This window comes from Ceratina calcarata, unplaced genomic scaffold (genome assembly GCF_001652005.2).
Source record: "Ceratina calcarata isolate Rehan_Ccalc_2016 unplaced genomic scaffold, ASM165200v1 scaffold93, whole genome shotgun sequence".
Taxonomy (NCBI): domain Eukaryota; kingdom Metazoa; phylum Arthropoda; class Insecta; order Hymenoptera; family Apidae; genus Ceratina; species Ceratina calcarata.
In genome coordinates this window covers 546,212-561,246 of record NW_017180684.1, presented here as the reverse complement: position 1 = coordinate 561,246, position 15,035 = coordinate 546,212, and the positions used below count along the sequence as shown (strand labels likewise).

At 42.9% G+C, this 15,035-nt stretch overlaps 1 protein-coding gene across 3 annotated transcripts in view; it reads left to right on the top strand.

Moving 5' to 3' along the window:
- Myo81F (unconventional myosin 81F) overlaps nt 1-15,035 on the top strand; it is a 46,046-nt gene that overhangs the window by 12,894 nt on the left and 18,117 nt on the right. For 2 of the 3 annotated variants that reach the window (XM_018035878.2, XM_018035877.2), the window contains exons 1-2: nt 142-2,243; nt 7,746-7,852. In XM_018035878.2, the coding sequence (XP_017891367.1) occupies nt 2,219-2,243; nt 7,746-7,852 (132 nt within the window). In that variant the 5' untranslated portion in view covers nt 142-2,218. Of the gene's footprint in view, nt 1-141; nt 2,244-7,745; nt 7,853-15,035 lie in introns of those variants that run through there. The other variant, XM_026819089.1, reaches the window with a different exon arrangement.

Genomic DNA, 15,035 nt, shown 5'->3' with positions numbered 1-15,035 from the left:
CGCGACGGAACACACGGTCGTGATGAAAAAAGAATGAAGGAAGAAACCAGCGAAGGATGCTACGGCGACGGGGAAGACGGGACGAGAAGGATAAAGTGAATCGGCGACGAAACTGCGGAAAAAGAAAGGGAGAGACGGCGAAACAGGTTTTGTATTCCCCTTCTTGAAAATGTGACGTCACCGCGGGATCGGTATGATAGGCAATGCGGTTGGAGAGTGAACGGAGAAGGCGAGCCACCCACGCGGCGGACCGAGAGAGCTAAATCGAACGCTTTGCGGTTTCTCGAAGCGCGTAACGGCGGTCGTACGAAGAATTCATGTCGTTTTGTTATCCAGCTGGAGATTACGCATCGATGGTGGGCACGGATCCAGGACAAGAGTAGGTTCTAACTACCTGCCCACGCAAAGAACTACCGCGAAAAGAAAACGCTTTGCAGACGACGCTGGCTTCGTCGCGGATGCATTTATGTTCAAACGTAAGCAGTGCGTCGTCGCGGGTCAACGGACCTTTCGAAACTTTGGCACAACCTCCTAAATGGGAAGAATTATTAGTGCCGTATTTCCGAAAGAGTGAGATAGCATTCGATGACCCATGCGATGACCTGCATAATCGTTCGCCAAATGACAGGTTCAGCAACTTTCTTGCGTGAAATTTACATATGCGTAATCTATCGCACGCAGATTCGCTAACCTGAGATCGTAAACAAAATTTTCTCTCCCCCTTCCATCGCGAGTCTAGTCTGTCTGCTCTAAATCCGGAGCTTGTTGCCTTCCCAAATGAACTCAGTTAAGGGACCATTCATACTCAGGTCTCGCCAAACTCGACTTCGATAGGACTCGACTTGCTATTAATGAGAGAGTCGCGATATGCATGATGCTAAAATCATTTTTTATAATAGCTCTTACGTGTATATTTATACGTTGTTTCAACATGCATAATGCGAAATCGTTCGCAAGGTTCAACTCGCGGCAACGAGAGCATACGTGCGATCGAAGTCTCGTAATGAAATAAGGCGTAATCAAATTGTACTGTGGTAATTACAAAACCGGCACCTGATATTGAGGAGCACGGCCTGATCATAAAACGGGAGCCTTGAAAAGACGAGTTATACGATATGCTCGGCGCATAATGATTCATAGCCGATTGAAATGATGTAACCGTTGCCTATGTGCCGCGGTGGTAAATATGTACTGCTACAGAAAAACGTGTCGATCCTTTGATTCCATTTAGGAAATACACTTCCCGTAGAACCAAATACGGCGACAGACTGTCGTCGTTCTCCGTTCTGCGTCATTATTATTCAAACGGCTGGAACGCGTTTAACGACGAAAAATGTCCGTAAGATAAGATACATAAGACGTCAGAGACCGCTTATCATAAGGATGACGTGTAAAAATCTAAAAACGCCGCAAGGTATTCTAAAAATGCACGACTATATCGAGTTTAATTAGTTCGAAATCCAAGGGCGTCAGTTATAATAATTACACACATTCGAATTAATGTTTTAATCATGCATCCATGAAGATGATTATTATTTGCACCCTTTGCATAATTTTATTGTAATCTAAGAATAGTTGATGCAGCAATTAAAATGCTTGTAGGTAACAAATTCTGATAATATTGACATTCATCACTGTGTGATTAAAATTTTCCATTTCTGTGGAATATACCGCCGCTATCGCGTCGATTCTTAGTAAGTGCTGCTGCTAAATGATGTTCTCAGAAACAATTGACAGCGTTGGCTCGGTCGATAGTCAGGAAACATTCGATCGACGCGGTTTGGCGGCAGCACTGGTATGAGAAACACGAAAATCCCGGGCGTGAGCATTCTCGTTGCCTCTCTGCCGCGGTGAAGCAAGAGGGGAGGTCAAAGACGCAGCATGGTGGCGCGACGGGACGGGGTTAGTTCATTCGAAAAACGAAGCCGAGTATCAGTCGGGTGGCAACTGTCGGGCATGTGCGTCGTCCCTTTTGCCTTTGTAGTCGCGCATTGAGATCGGACACAGAACGTTTTTGCATGTACACACCGGTACGCGAACGAACGAGGGACAGTCTGCGAACATGTGATTTTGACAGAGAACACGGTACGTTTAGGCCAGCTAGAGCGTGCGTGAAAAGTGTAGTTCACCCTGGTCGGATATATCGTCACCCCGTAGTAGCAGCAGCCTCGTTCGAGGGGGTGGAGAATAATGTTCTGAGTCGTGAGCCACGCACATCATGGTTGCTAAGCACTTCACGCAGGGTAAGTTCCGCAAACTGTTCCCGACTTTCCTTTCTGCCCTACGTATCTACCTGCTGCGTTTCCCTTTTCGACGATCTGATAAATACGTCTCGGAATCGCTGCGTACCCTACAGGAGAAAGCGTACACACGCACCGTCCATGGTGCACCAAGACGGTGCATGGTGGGTGGGTGCAACTCGATTGTGTAATAATAATAATAGGAGTAAAACTAAACAGGTTCGAGTCACATTTTTATCATTATTACAATATATTTTAATAATTAATGCGATACTACTCAGTGACATTTCTACATAAGTAGTTATAATCGAACAATGTCGTGGTCCTTCGTTGTTTTCCATCGATTATTCGAAAGGTGTTCCTTGAACGTAAAAGTTTAGACAATTTGTACTCGTAAACGTCGATGTTTTGAAACTGATAATAGACGCGTTGTGTGGGGCCCGAACGTAGATGTTTAAACATTGTGATTTCGAAGAATGCTTTCTATTTTGATCACGTTTTTCAAGTAAAAAGCGTCAGTCGGGGCGGAGTAGCATTGACCGATTGTTCTGGGGATAAGCTGGAGTTTGCGTGAGCCCGATGTCAAGTTCGTGGTGGCTTTTAAACTGTTCGTTCGATGTCCCATCGATCGACGCTGTTTAATCTTGCACTCGCGTGCCCTTATACATATCTACCGTGTTTTGCATAACAATATTTCTTCGAATCGTGAGGCGAGAAACGAAACCAGCCGTACTTCTTCTTAGACTAGTATTTGGCCGTCGAATGATTAAGGGAAGTACAGTTTTATTTTCGGCCAATTCGTCGGCGTTCATCAACCCCTTTAATTTGCGACGAAACATCTGGTGGCTTAGTAACACGCGATAATCTCCGACATAATTGCGAATTCACCCTTGAACACCGCTCCATCACGCGCAGTAGGTGTAAATGTCAGTAGATTTTTCACGGAATCTCGATCAACGGAGAAGGAGGCGTTGCACGATGATTCTTCCGCTCCGAATCCGTCAACCCTTCCTTCATCCACATCTGTGTATGCACATACATCCGCAGTGCAGTGATACTTTCCAGGGATTTCCATCTTTTATATCGCTCCTTTAAAATTCTTTTATCATTCTGGTCGATAAAAAACACCTACACTTCCTCTGCGCTTCTGAAAGAGCCTTCTTATCTCTAATGATACAAGGTTCTATAAAATTATTCCCCGAATCCTTCCAACTTTAGCAATATGGAACTTGTAATTCGATTCTAATTAGAATTAGCACTGACTCATGTTGAAAATTCCTCGAGGCTTCTCATTCATCAAGTAAAAACGATCTTTCCTATGTATTTATGATACACGATCCATTACTGTGCTGATGATCAGCTCACAGTACAATCCTGTAGCGTTTATGACTGTTTAATGTGTATGTCTACTTTAACACGGGTTGGGTTATCATGTCGCGTATGATAAAACCGCTTACGATACAAACACGGGTGTAAGTGCATGTACTGGAATGTTAACACGACTAAAATAATAATTGAAATTGTATACATATGATTAAAATAATTTGTATGGGTTTAACTAGGAATGTTTCTTTAATAATATTTTATAGAACGAAACAAGTCTCGGTTTGAAAGTGCCGAAAATTAAAAAGCCACGCGAAACTCGAGCGAGCACTCGGGCAAAACTACTCTTGTCCTCGTATGAGCACTGAAAGCAGTAGGACGACTAATTGGGTGATGGCATTTTGCTTTGTACGCGCGAAGCATTTTTATTAGAATACTCGTTTAACCGTATCCGGCCGAAAGTATTTAAAACAATGATTCTTCCTTTCTGTCGATAGAAACATAGGATCAATCTGTGCTGATTAAGATATATGTATGCATTCTTGGAATGCTGGCTTCTAAGAAAACTAATTCGTTCCCGCTTGATCCACGCGATAGATAGGAAGCGTGAAGATTTCTTCCATGAGATTAAGTGGTTCAGATCAATTTTCCGGTAGTTTTGCAGATACGTTCGCGTGTTTACGAAAAGATTCGCGTAGTTTATGCGGAAACAGTTCTTCGAAATTCGATTTACGGTGACCCAGATCGTCTTTCTGAGAAACTTTTCTCTACGGACGGGTATACTCGTGTATCGTGGACATCTCGGAGGAGTGAGTCACGGACGGTATCCCGGTGAAGGCAGGTTTCCCCGGAATTTCGTGCCCGTGCAATGAATCACACGGACACGGATGTCGAAAAATAGAATTTTATACCTGAAACTCGCATTCTTTTCAAATATGTAAAAAGATTTTTATCGCTTCTCAATGATTTCTGAGGTTTACTTTAAATTCTGTACATCTAATATTTTTGTATGTACTTGGTATGAAATGTTGCTGTTCGAATTGCGTAAAGAATGGTTTGAATTCGACTGTCGGGATTTTAAGGAGCCGTACATAGGAAGAGAAGAGTCATACGCGTGGAAGACTTCGGCATTTCGGACAGGTTAATACGCCGGTGTTCTGTATATGATAATGGAGCGAGTTAATTATTTCCTCCCGTTGTTGCGTGTCGTCGACCTCCCTGAGAACTCTTCAGGACTGTACTATCGTTGGATCGTTGGCACGAGAGCTTCGGCCTCGATCGGCTGCATGAATTTTCTTGAAGGTAGTGCGCCATAAAAGGAAAGGAGGAAGGACAAGCGGAGAAACAAAGGGAGAAGAAAATGAAATAAAGCCCGTCTCTTACGTAGGGGCATAAGTACGTGCCGAAGAGAAATGCAATCACCGAGTTTTATGGTTTTCAATTAAAAGAGTAACGGACGCTTGTTAATGTTATTGCACCTCTCAATTTTTGTGTACGAGGTGAGTCAACCACCGTTTGAAATCATGCTTTAAGTATTGGAAAATCAATTTAGGTTTCATAAACAAGAATCTGTCTTATGTATTGATTGAAAAATTATAGAAGGCTTGAAAACTGTTTGCCATAAAATATGCACAATATTAAAAAGTACGATGTTTAAATTACAGAAATATCAATTTGAAACACGTTTTTTAAATTAATACCGTAACTGTTTCGTTTTGCACAAAAATTTGCAGTTTATAATAAATGTTTAGTAGGTCCCTTTCAATCATATCAGTAAATTATTTATTGCAAATGACAGTTTTAAGTGACTCAATATGATTAAGTATACTATAATGAAAATTGAGTACGAGACATACGACATGATTTTGTAAAGCTGTATCAATATAATGTGAAGGATTTTCGTTTGGGGAAACGACCTCTTTTCGAGTGGAGCTGCTTTAGAGATTTTTTTCTGTACGACTTCAAAGTGAAAGAGCTTCCGGTTCTCCAGTCTTTAAATTCGTTCTTCAAAGTAAATTGGAGGCAGAGATGAATAATTATTCTCGACTGATAAATATATGCCACCCTCTCCGTGTCCTTCCCTTTTCGTTAATATATTCTAACCGTGTGTCGTTTCTCTTTACTCTGTAAATGATATTCAGCCACAGACAAGAACTATGAGTAGACCGTTCACCTGATAAACTTCTTTATATTACATTCGACATCCATACCGACACGATAAATTACTAATTCGAGCATATACATTAAATTATTGAAATGATTTTAAATATCCACTCTCAGGATTGTTCATTTATTTAAGGATTGAAGGATCAATTTCCTTTGAACTCCACTCGTTAATGAATAATTGGTGATGAACGAAATAATTAATCGATTAGCCCTGAAGTATTCCAGATAGAAGAAAATTGTATACGACAGGTAATAGCAGTACTTACAACTTTTATTTAAAGCATCTTTTTAAATTTTATTTTTCCGAGATTTTGTCAAGGGGATAGCCCTTCAGATTTTGCGAAAAAAATTTACGTTTATGGCAAATAACTGCTTACCTATTACCGTTAGTGAAAAATGTTTCAAGTGAGAGTTGTCAGCTACAAGAAAGTGTTTCCTTCTAGTTCGGATAATTCAGGAATAAAAATTGTGAAGCATCGAAGAACGACGTCTAGGAAGATCTAAGAAAGGAGAGAGACTGTTCGGTTGATGAAAAGAAACGAGAGAGAACGTTAATCGGAGTGCCGTTTGCGAGCCATGGAAATTGAATACAAGACGGTCCCGGTGATCCTCGAGTTTCCACGACCTCCGTGCATTAGGCGACACTTCTTCCTCGCAAACACGGTTTAATCTCGGAAAGCGAGCGCACCGACCGCGTTCCGAGTAGGATTACGTTTAAATCCAATGTGCACGCGACGCAGATTCCTCTTTTTCAACACTTTCTCGTCTCGCTCATTCCCTGATGCAATTTTTATGCACATCAAATTTAATCATTCTCCGTCTCAATATTAGAAACATCCATTTGAAGACAATGATTAGGTACAGTATTGAGAACCCCCCAAAAAAAATCTGATTTCGCCTGAAATCATGGACCACGTGCTCGGAGTACGCAGCTGCGAAGAGTAACAGCAGCAGCGCACATGCACCTGCGGTCGCGTTGCACCTGCACGTCAGCTGCCGTGGTCCTATTTCTTCAAGGCCATCGGTCACGTGACGGTCCTCGTGTCTGTCGCGAAATTTGATATCTAGTGCACAGGTCCGTCGAATAATTCGCCTGCCAGCAGCCTGCGAGCACCGCTTCCGGTTAAATTATCTCAACTGAATTGGCAGATTTTTAGTTCCACGAATTAAACGAAATTCGCTATCGCATCGCTTACCTTGATAAACCGTATTCGGCAAAAAAGCCACAAACGTGGGTGTACAGACGAGTGCTCAATGAACCGACGAAAAAAAGTATAAACCGCGACAGTTATATCGGGAGGCACGGTGTTTGAGGTAGGCGCCGCGATTAATTCCACACTCGGCTTGTGCGAGGGTACGCTAATTAAATCGAGATTGCGATCAAACAGCTGGAATTTTTCCTTGAAACCTCGTAACACACTGATTCCATTGAATCGTTACGGAGCTATGCGAGAAAATATTATACGCGCGTGGTAAATACATTTTAATTAACGTTACACGCATTCGAGTTAAAATTTCTTCTGGATATACGATACGGTTCGATGCTATAAAATAGAATAGGGGACTGTTTAAACTTGGCGTGACAGACGCCTGTTGGAAAATAAACCTTATTCAAATGGTTCTTGGTGATGGAATGATGCGAGAGGAAAATTACTTTAGGATTAGTAGGACTTATTTAGGAGCAGCGTTGAGATTGATCCGTTAGAGTAGCTGCTCGTGTAATACACCTCAATCGTTGGAGATTGACCACTCAACTAGGGACGTACGTTATTGTCTGATCTGAACAACAGGTGGTCAGGGAATTTACTAGGTTTCCATATCGCGTTGCTGCTAAACGCTAAACGAATGGATCAATGTTAAGTACTCGGTTGAGCGACAGCTTGTAGAAACTGAAGTGACCACGTGGAGAGTCAGATTTTAGAATAAAACCATTTAATCGCGAGAAAAAATATTTAAAAAGTCGTATGATCAGTGAGTTTCGTTTTTGTGTAAATGAATTTGTTTTATTTGTTTCAGGTTCCAGCCCTGAGCTGGGTGTCCCAGATATGACAGTGATCAGCGATATCGACGAGACGGGAATCAATCGAAATCTCCAAGTCCGGTACGGGAGGGATCAGATATATGTATCCTTTGGTTAATTACAATTGACGTGTGTATCCGTCATCAGGTAATAAAAGTCCCGGTTCTCACAGTTATTTTGAAGCGACATGGACCGTACACTGAACGGGTCCGTTGTGTTTTTTGTGGGTACCGCGTCAGCCGTTAAAACGGGGATCGATCCGAGCATGATTACAAAACCATATGAAATGGTTAATGTCGTAAGAAAGTCTGGTAGCACGTGTGAACGTTGTTTCAGTCGCGTAGAAGTTTCGCAAAAACCGGCGAACGGACGTCCGCCCATTTCGTAATTCATCGTTCGTACGCCCGGTAGTTAGAATTCTTCGCGCATTCTTGGGAACGAGCTCGATCTCGAGTTCGCTCTGTTCCCGTCCATCCGTCATTGACGTATTCAAACTATTTCAATTGAAATTTTTAAACACGCCGGAATTTAAGTCGTACGGGTATCGTCGAAAGGTTCGTACGTGAAATAAATTAAACACTTGCGAAACCCCATCTCTCGAAGAACTCTCAACCTGGAAAAAAGGGAGCATCTCCAGCTCTATCTCCAGTGTAGGGAAGCGAATTAGAGGCCGGAGTGCAATAGAGTATATACAAAGTGGAGTACAGATATGAAATACAGAGCGAGCTAGGTAGAATACGAACAAGAATCAGATGGAGACAGAGAGAAAACGAAAGAACAGCGCTAGAGGGGTTTAGAAGAGCTGTACGTATGAATTTTGTAGGGGTGGGGCGTTGCTCCCGGGTTGGTTCGTTGCCATGACGACAACCCCAGTCAGCTGGTGAACCACCCCAGGGCCAGACCCATTCATCCGCAGGTTTCGCCGACCCAACGACCGACACCGACACGACCCACTGTCGTTTCTCGTCGTACTTTAAACCCTTCTCCATCGTTCGCGCAGAGTCTGCCAAGACAGCCAAATGATCATTCCTACATTCTATTATTGCTCGATATTCATAGGATCGGATTGGATGTACCTATAGTACAATATAAAGTATCGGTTGCCTCGGGGAAAATATATTGGAGGTCTGCCGTCTGGGCGACTTCGTGAGACTCTTTTGTTGATATTGGTTCCTTAATTGGACTCGTTTCCCTGTTATTTAATTGGTTTAGTCGAGAATAGGAAGGGAAATGGTTCATTCATTGGTGACGAAACTAGTTATCAGTCTCGCTGATTTTATATGGTACGTCGTCCTGAACTTATTGAAACACGTCTCATGGAATTAAAATGTATACAGAGGGTGCCTCTTGAATCCATTTCAAAATTGATCTTTCCACCGCTCAATTAAATTTTCAAACACCTCGCTCTGTCAATTCCATTGTGGAAGTGAAACCATGAGAATCGTGGAGGAAGACGCGATCGATTCGAGCACGAATAGACGATGATATCTCGTTAACGAGTCGTCCAGGCCTCGTTCGCGTAATCGAGCGCGGCGTAGTTTTTGCTCGGTCGCTCGGTCGGTTCGGTCTGGATCAAATACCGGAATTCAAACGCGTGATGCGTTCGCCTCGACGATTTAGGTCGTCGGCGAAGCGCACTCGTTAGTGGACACTTCCTCGTGCGCGCGTGGGACGCGAAGTCGCCTATAAGAATAATGTTTTCTGTTCTACAAAATGTTCTTCAACTTCTGGAATCTAAAGCATTTCCTTAAGCAGTACGTTTATTACTGACTGTGTTCCCGGTAAAAAAAAGTCCTATTTATACGATGAACTTGGAAGCAATTCAATTGGTACATTTAATTAAGGAAAGTAAGCTTGCAGTTTTCTAGTACGTGGTCAGAGATCATTCAGTCTCCGCAGGAAGTTTAATTATCTGTTGATTGCAGCAAACGAATAAAACTCAAACGTTGAGGACGATCAATCCAAATATAATTAGTATAATTGACGAACATCCTGCAATTACATTAGCGAAGAACATTATCAACTATTTCAAATCCCAACAAAACATAATTGCGATATATCAAGAAAAGTCGTGTAACAGATCGCAGAAAAATGACGCTCATTAAATGTTTTGTGTCTATTAAAAATACAATGGTACAGTAAAAACTTGGAGTTTTCAAGTTGTCGAGGTCTCTGTGCCGAGTATCTTATTTGTATGCAGTTGATGTTTTCCCGGTCATGACGGGATTGTCAGCGGAACAACATCGACCGCCGGCGGTTCGCCTCGAAACTTTCAATTTTCCTAACGAAATTAATCGCGCCAGAGAATCCCGATACCGAACTACGCCGTTTTCGATTAATTAGCCCCGTTGCTCGTACTTTAACGAGATTCGATCGGCCGACACAAACGTTTCCCTACCGGGGGCGAAAGACTCGCTTAAGTGGAATTTATTATATTCGATCGATCGATCCGAACAAGATAATTGAACCGATTACATTATACGTAATTTGCTTGCCTATTGAAGATACCGAAAGTCTTTTTAAAAGACGAGTTTAATGCTATTGTAATTGCAGAATATATCAACAACTGTTTATTATAAGATAATACGCCGTTTAATAATGAAATAATTGGCAAAACTACCACCAGTACAATTCGTTTTTGACAAAAATATTAAGTCGGTTGACCGCGAGCCACCGTGAATCGGCGTAGATCAGTGGACACGAGAAAACTTGAAATTAAAACGCGTCGATCGACTCGAAGGGTGAACGAGATAACGTCCGCGTGGTAGAACAGAAGACGATGGATGATGCTCGATCGGATAACCAGGGTTGCAACTGGGGTGAGGGGATCGCGAAGCTTCCGGTTTCGACGACGTCGTCGCCGGGACCCAGGGTTAATCCGATATCCCGAAAGGGAAACGAGCCTGTGAAAAAAAAGAGCGTTGAGTAGCTCGTGCACCACCGGTAGATAATGGGTGGCCGGTGAAACGTAAACGTTGAAGAGACCAAGAGTTGCTCCCGTTCTTAACCCCTTTTCTCCCTGGTCTGCGTGCATGAACCTGCGATACAAACACTGCCGACACTCAGAACCGTTTAAAGTGTCGATTGCATTCAGGATTTATATTTCATTTTAAATTGAAGCCTGGTCGAAAACGGAGAAGGCATTGTTTTATTATTAGGAGGTTTCATTAATTCGTGCCGTACAATATATACATAGCATCCGATCACTTTTTCAAAGTAATCTAATTGTAATTGATGTATGCAGAAAATAATAAAGCACGTATCAACGCAACCGTCTAATACATCGGAGTAGTAATAAAAAATCTGAATTCGTATAAAAATATAAATTCGCGACAATAGTTTCTGGGATTGGTTCATTTTTCGCGACTAGTCTAACATTTGCGAGGGTGCACAGGCGACAAAGTGGCGCGGAGCAATTAGGGGTTAATGGATTTCAGCTGTACGGGCACCATTTCTACATTCGCTTTGATGCCTGACCGATTTCACGACCTTTGCTAATATTTCCACCGCCGACTATACCCGTGCGTACGGTTTCGCGACGAATATGCTCGGAGGGTGGTTCGGTCTCATTAACCTCTCGCCGGCGAAGCGCTCTTAGCCGGCTGCTTCAATTGCTTTCGTCGAGGATGAGCTTCGGCCACCTTTTAGCGGTGTTCCGAAACTCCCGGTGAAGTCGGTGGGGTGAGGTGAGGACGGGATACACGAGACCGGATGTGCGGCCTCTCGAGAGCCCCGTCCCGTGTTTGCCGAAGCTACCGCGATGGAAACGCGAATTGGGGCAACGAAAAGGAGCCAACAAAGTCGATCGTGTGCCCGCCGACCGTGTAATCTTTGATGCACTGCAGACGTTTGCAAGCTCGTTCATCTGTGCCACTGACGTAACTAAGGATTCAACGATTTCTTAAAAGATAAAATGAAGATCCTATGTAAACTCTTTGTGCAGATCTATAACTCATCGACTAAGTTGTATTATAATTAGCTAGCAGATTCATGATCCAAAGAATGCACGTGAATTATGAAAAATGCCTCGGATTTATTATAATATGTAGTAACGTCTAAAAGGTTTCTGTTATATTTCTCTCATCCTGCAAAAGTCTGCACTGCGCTACGCACAGTATGAACACACTACGCTTTTCTGTTTCATCCTCGACTTAGAGGGGTGGTAAAGTATTTTTTCGGGTCAGTCTTCTTTCAGGTCACTCGGTTCGTCTGTGTACGGAGGGTTTTATTGAAAATTTCATGCTCTGTTTGTCTAGCGCGCGCGAGACCATTGCACGGTTTTTGGGTCAGCCACCCTGTTTCGCGACGTGTGTCTGTTGACCCTCGAACCGGATACTGACCGTCATTAGGCGGCGCAGTGGAACCGCAGCACGAGAACCGAGGTCGAGTAGTGGTGATCGATGGCTAAAGCATATATACGTACATATGTATGCTGCAGTCCGCGTTTGCCTGGTCGAGAGACACTCTTTCAACGATAACTGTTTGTTTTTATTATCAAAGTTTCATCTCGTTACTCAGTGAGTTAGAAGTTCACGAGCTATTTGGCTGATTACAGAATATCTGAGAAAATTCGCCAGGTCCAACCATGAACGTCGAAAGAAAAAAGCGGTAGATTACACTCCCTTTGAAGTCGTTTTCTTTTTGTTGTCTCGGTTAAAGGGAAATAAGCCGTCTCTACCTTGGAGGCAAATTCTTAGTGGACGGAGAATCCGATTTCGTCACATTCTCTACTTTAGATTTCCTCTGTGACAATTCCAGTAAATTCGCTGCGCGTTAATGAATTGAATGGCAGAAAATTCCTCTTCTGCTTGAACTCTCTTAGCGTACGAAGTTGTGTTCGGCGATATGGCAAGCGTGTACTTGAAAATCGTCGGGATCGCCAGCGACGCCGACCTATGCACGTTAATACGAAGTCCTCTGAATAGAATTTCTCGAATTCCTCTTTCGGAACGCTTTTATACCAGTCTAGAGATTAATATCGGTGACGACAATGGGAGGAAATGCGGTTGCTCGTAAGGAGTTTCCGGGCTACAAATACACCAGTATTTCCTTTTGTGTGAAAAATTTGATCGTTTCTACATTTTCATTTACTCGAGAAACGTACAGTATTTAAAAAGTTCTCGGTTCTGCTTTCATACTTTTTGTTCTCGTGTTTTGCTAAGAACCTGGGCGCGGTTTCTTTACTGTGCAACATACTGATTGAAATGAAAGCAGCTTTGTTCCGTCACTCTTCATCTTCGCCGTTCGATCGATGAAGCCGTCTTTCGCTGTCAGGGTATCACGAATCTTGGAAACGACAGGTAGAAGGCCACCCTTTCGTCGCAATAGAGGACGAAATACATATTTACTGTCGGTGGACGGAAAGGTCGGTGGACTAAAATAGACGCAAACTGGCGTGGTCAAAGTAAAATGCGAAAGGTTGTAAAAGTGGCATTGGTCCCTGCTTTTCAGCCGAATTACAAGGGAAAAATACGACTCGTCGGCTCAGACGTTTACCTCATCAAATACGAACAGTTACTATTATTTATTGTTCGTGACGTCAATTTAGAAGACAAAATCTAAGTTGAGATTTCCTTTGCATTTCGTACAGGTTTGATTCTGCATATTTTTGCACGTTGCATACGGCGCGTTTAGTTATCATCTGTGATATTCTTTTCAATTGTCCTTCGGTAGCTTTAATTCTCATCTTTCCACCAGCATCGGTAAAGTTTTGAAAACTTGGCACGCGAGAAACGCTAGTATGCAGATCGTCAGAAAGTGTAACCGAACTCACCCCCTAGGCCTGAGATCAGCCGAGGGGGTCCACCACCCTCTGTTCCAAATGTTACAGAAGGGTACGTTTATAGGTGTATTATCCTCTTTCTCGCTGCCGGCATTCAGTCGTGAGTCATCCCCGTTCAAACTCACCCCACGGGTGTGACGTCATTTCAACGTTCCCCACCCGTTCGGATCGGAAAGCATGTCATCGTCGTCGGGTTATTATGCAAGGGAGAAGCTGGTGTAATCGCGACGTTCTCCGGAGAATTCTTCCTCGATGCGAAACCTCGTCAATCTTCTCTGTCGAGATTTATAGCGCGCTCTATCAACAGCTAAAATGTGCTCGTAGTAACGTATGTAAATATAGTCTCTCTTATTAAAATTGTCTTACACAGGATCAGGTTGTACGGGAATTTCGGAACCATTTATCATTGTCTGGTATTATAAATCAAATTAGACACGAGGCAATTTGTACTTCAGGAAAACTTTATTAGACGATACGACATATATAATCATTGGCTAAAATGATCGTTGAAATATTGACTGATTTTGTACAATCGTAGATACATCGAGTTGGTACAGCTTCAGTTATTTAATCGAGAACTTACACATACATATATATGTATACTATACTTTATCGATGGCTGTAAAAATGAAGGGAGAGTCGCAATATAGGGAATAGATGGGACGTCTCGATAAGGAGCTATCGAACGGGAGGGAAAAAATAGGCAGATATTCTGGAATCGACAAGACCAGTCTCGACAGATCGGGGAATCGTTAAAAGCGTTTCGCGTAGCTCCCTCGACTTCCGGTTTCGTCGGCTCTCTAACCACCATTCAATGCACCCACGATTTGGTCATTGTCGGGCGTTTTCTTCAGTCTTGCACTTGGGATCGAACAAGGGAGTGGATAATGGCGTATGGTAGAGAAGTACGAGACGGAACAGGGTCTAATTGCTAGGGTGGAGATCGAAACTTTGATTGAATCCGATTATTTGATTTTCGTATCTGGAACGGATTATTTTCGATGAGGGTGTATTGTTGCATCGTTCGAAATGTGGGACAGGCCTAGGCGGAATAAAAATACCCTGATCCGTAGTATACCCTGGAATAAAAAATAAGAAGTCGTTATTTGTTTTACATTGGATCAGAGAATATTGTATTTTATAATCCAGGATTTATAAATCTTTTTAAATTTCGACGCCATTCTTTAGTTCCGACAATTAATACGAGCTCGTGGAAAAAAGAATACGTACAGTGCTATGTATTCACTGCAACGCGCGTGTACGTCACGCGGACAGAGCAGATCCCCATTGGGAATGCATGTCGCATTATCATTCAAGGCTCACCAGGTTGGGGAATGAGAAATAATACCGTCGACACGGTTCCTTTCAGCCGCAGGTAAACACACCTTCCGGCCCGTTTTCCTTTTTTCGTAACTTTTCCTCGCTTCCTTTTATTTATCTCTCGCTGCCGCGGGCTCGATTAAGGATGTATTGGCTATACAGCCAATCCCAAAAGTTTCTATAC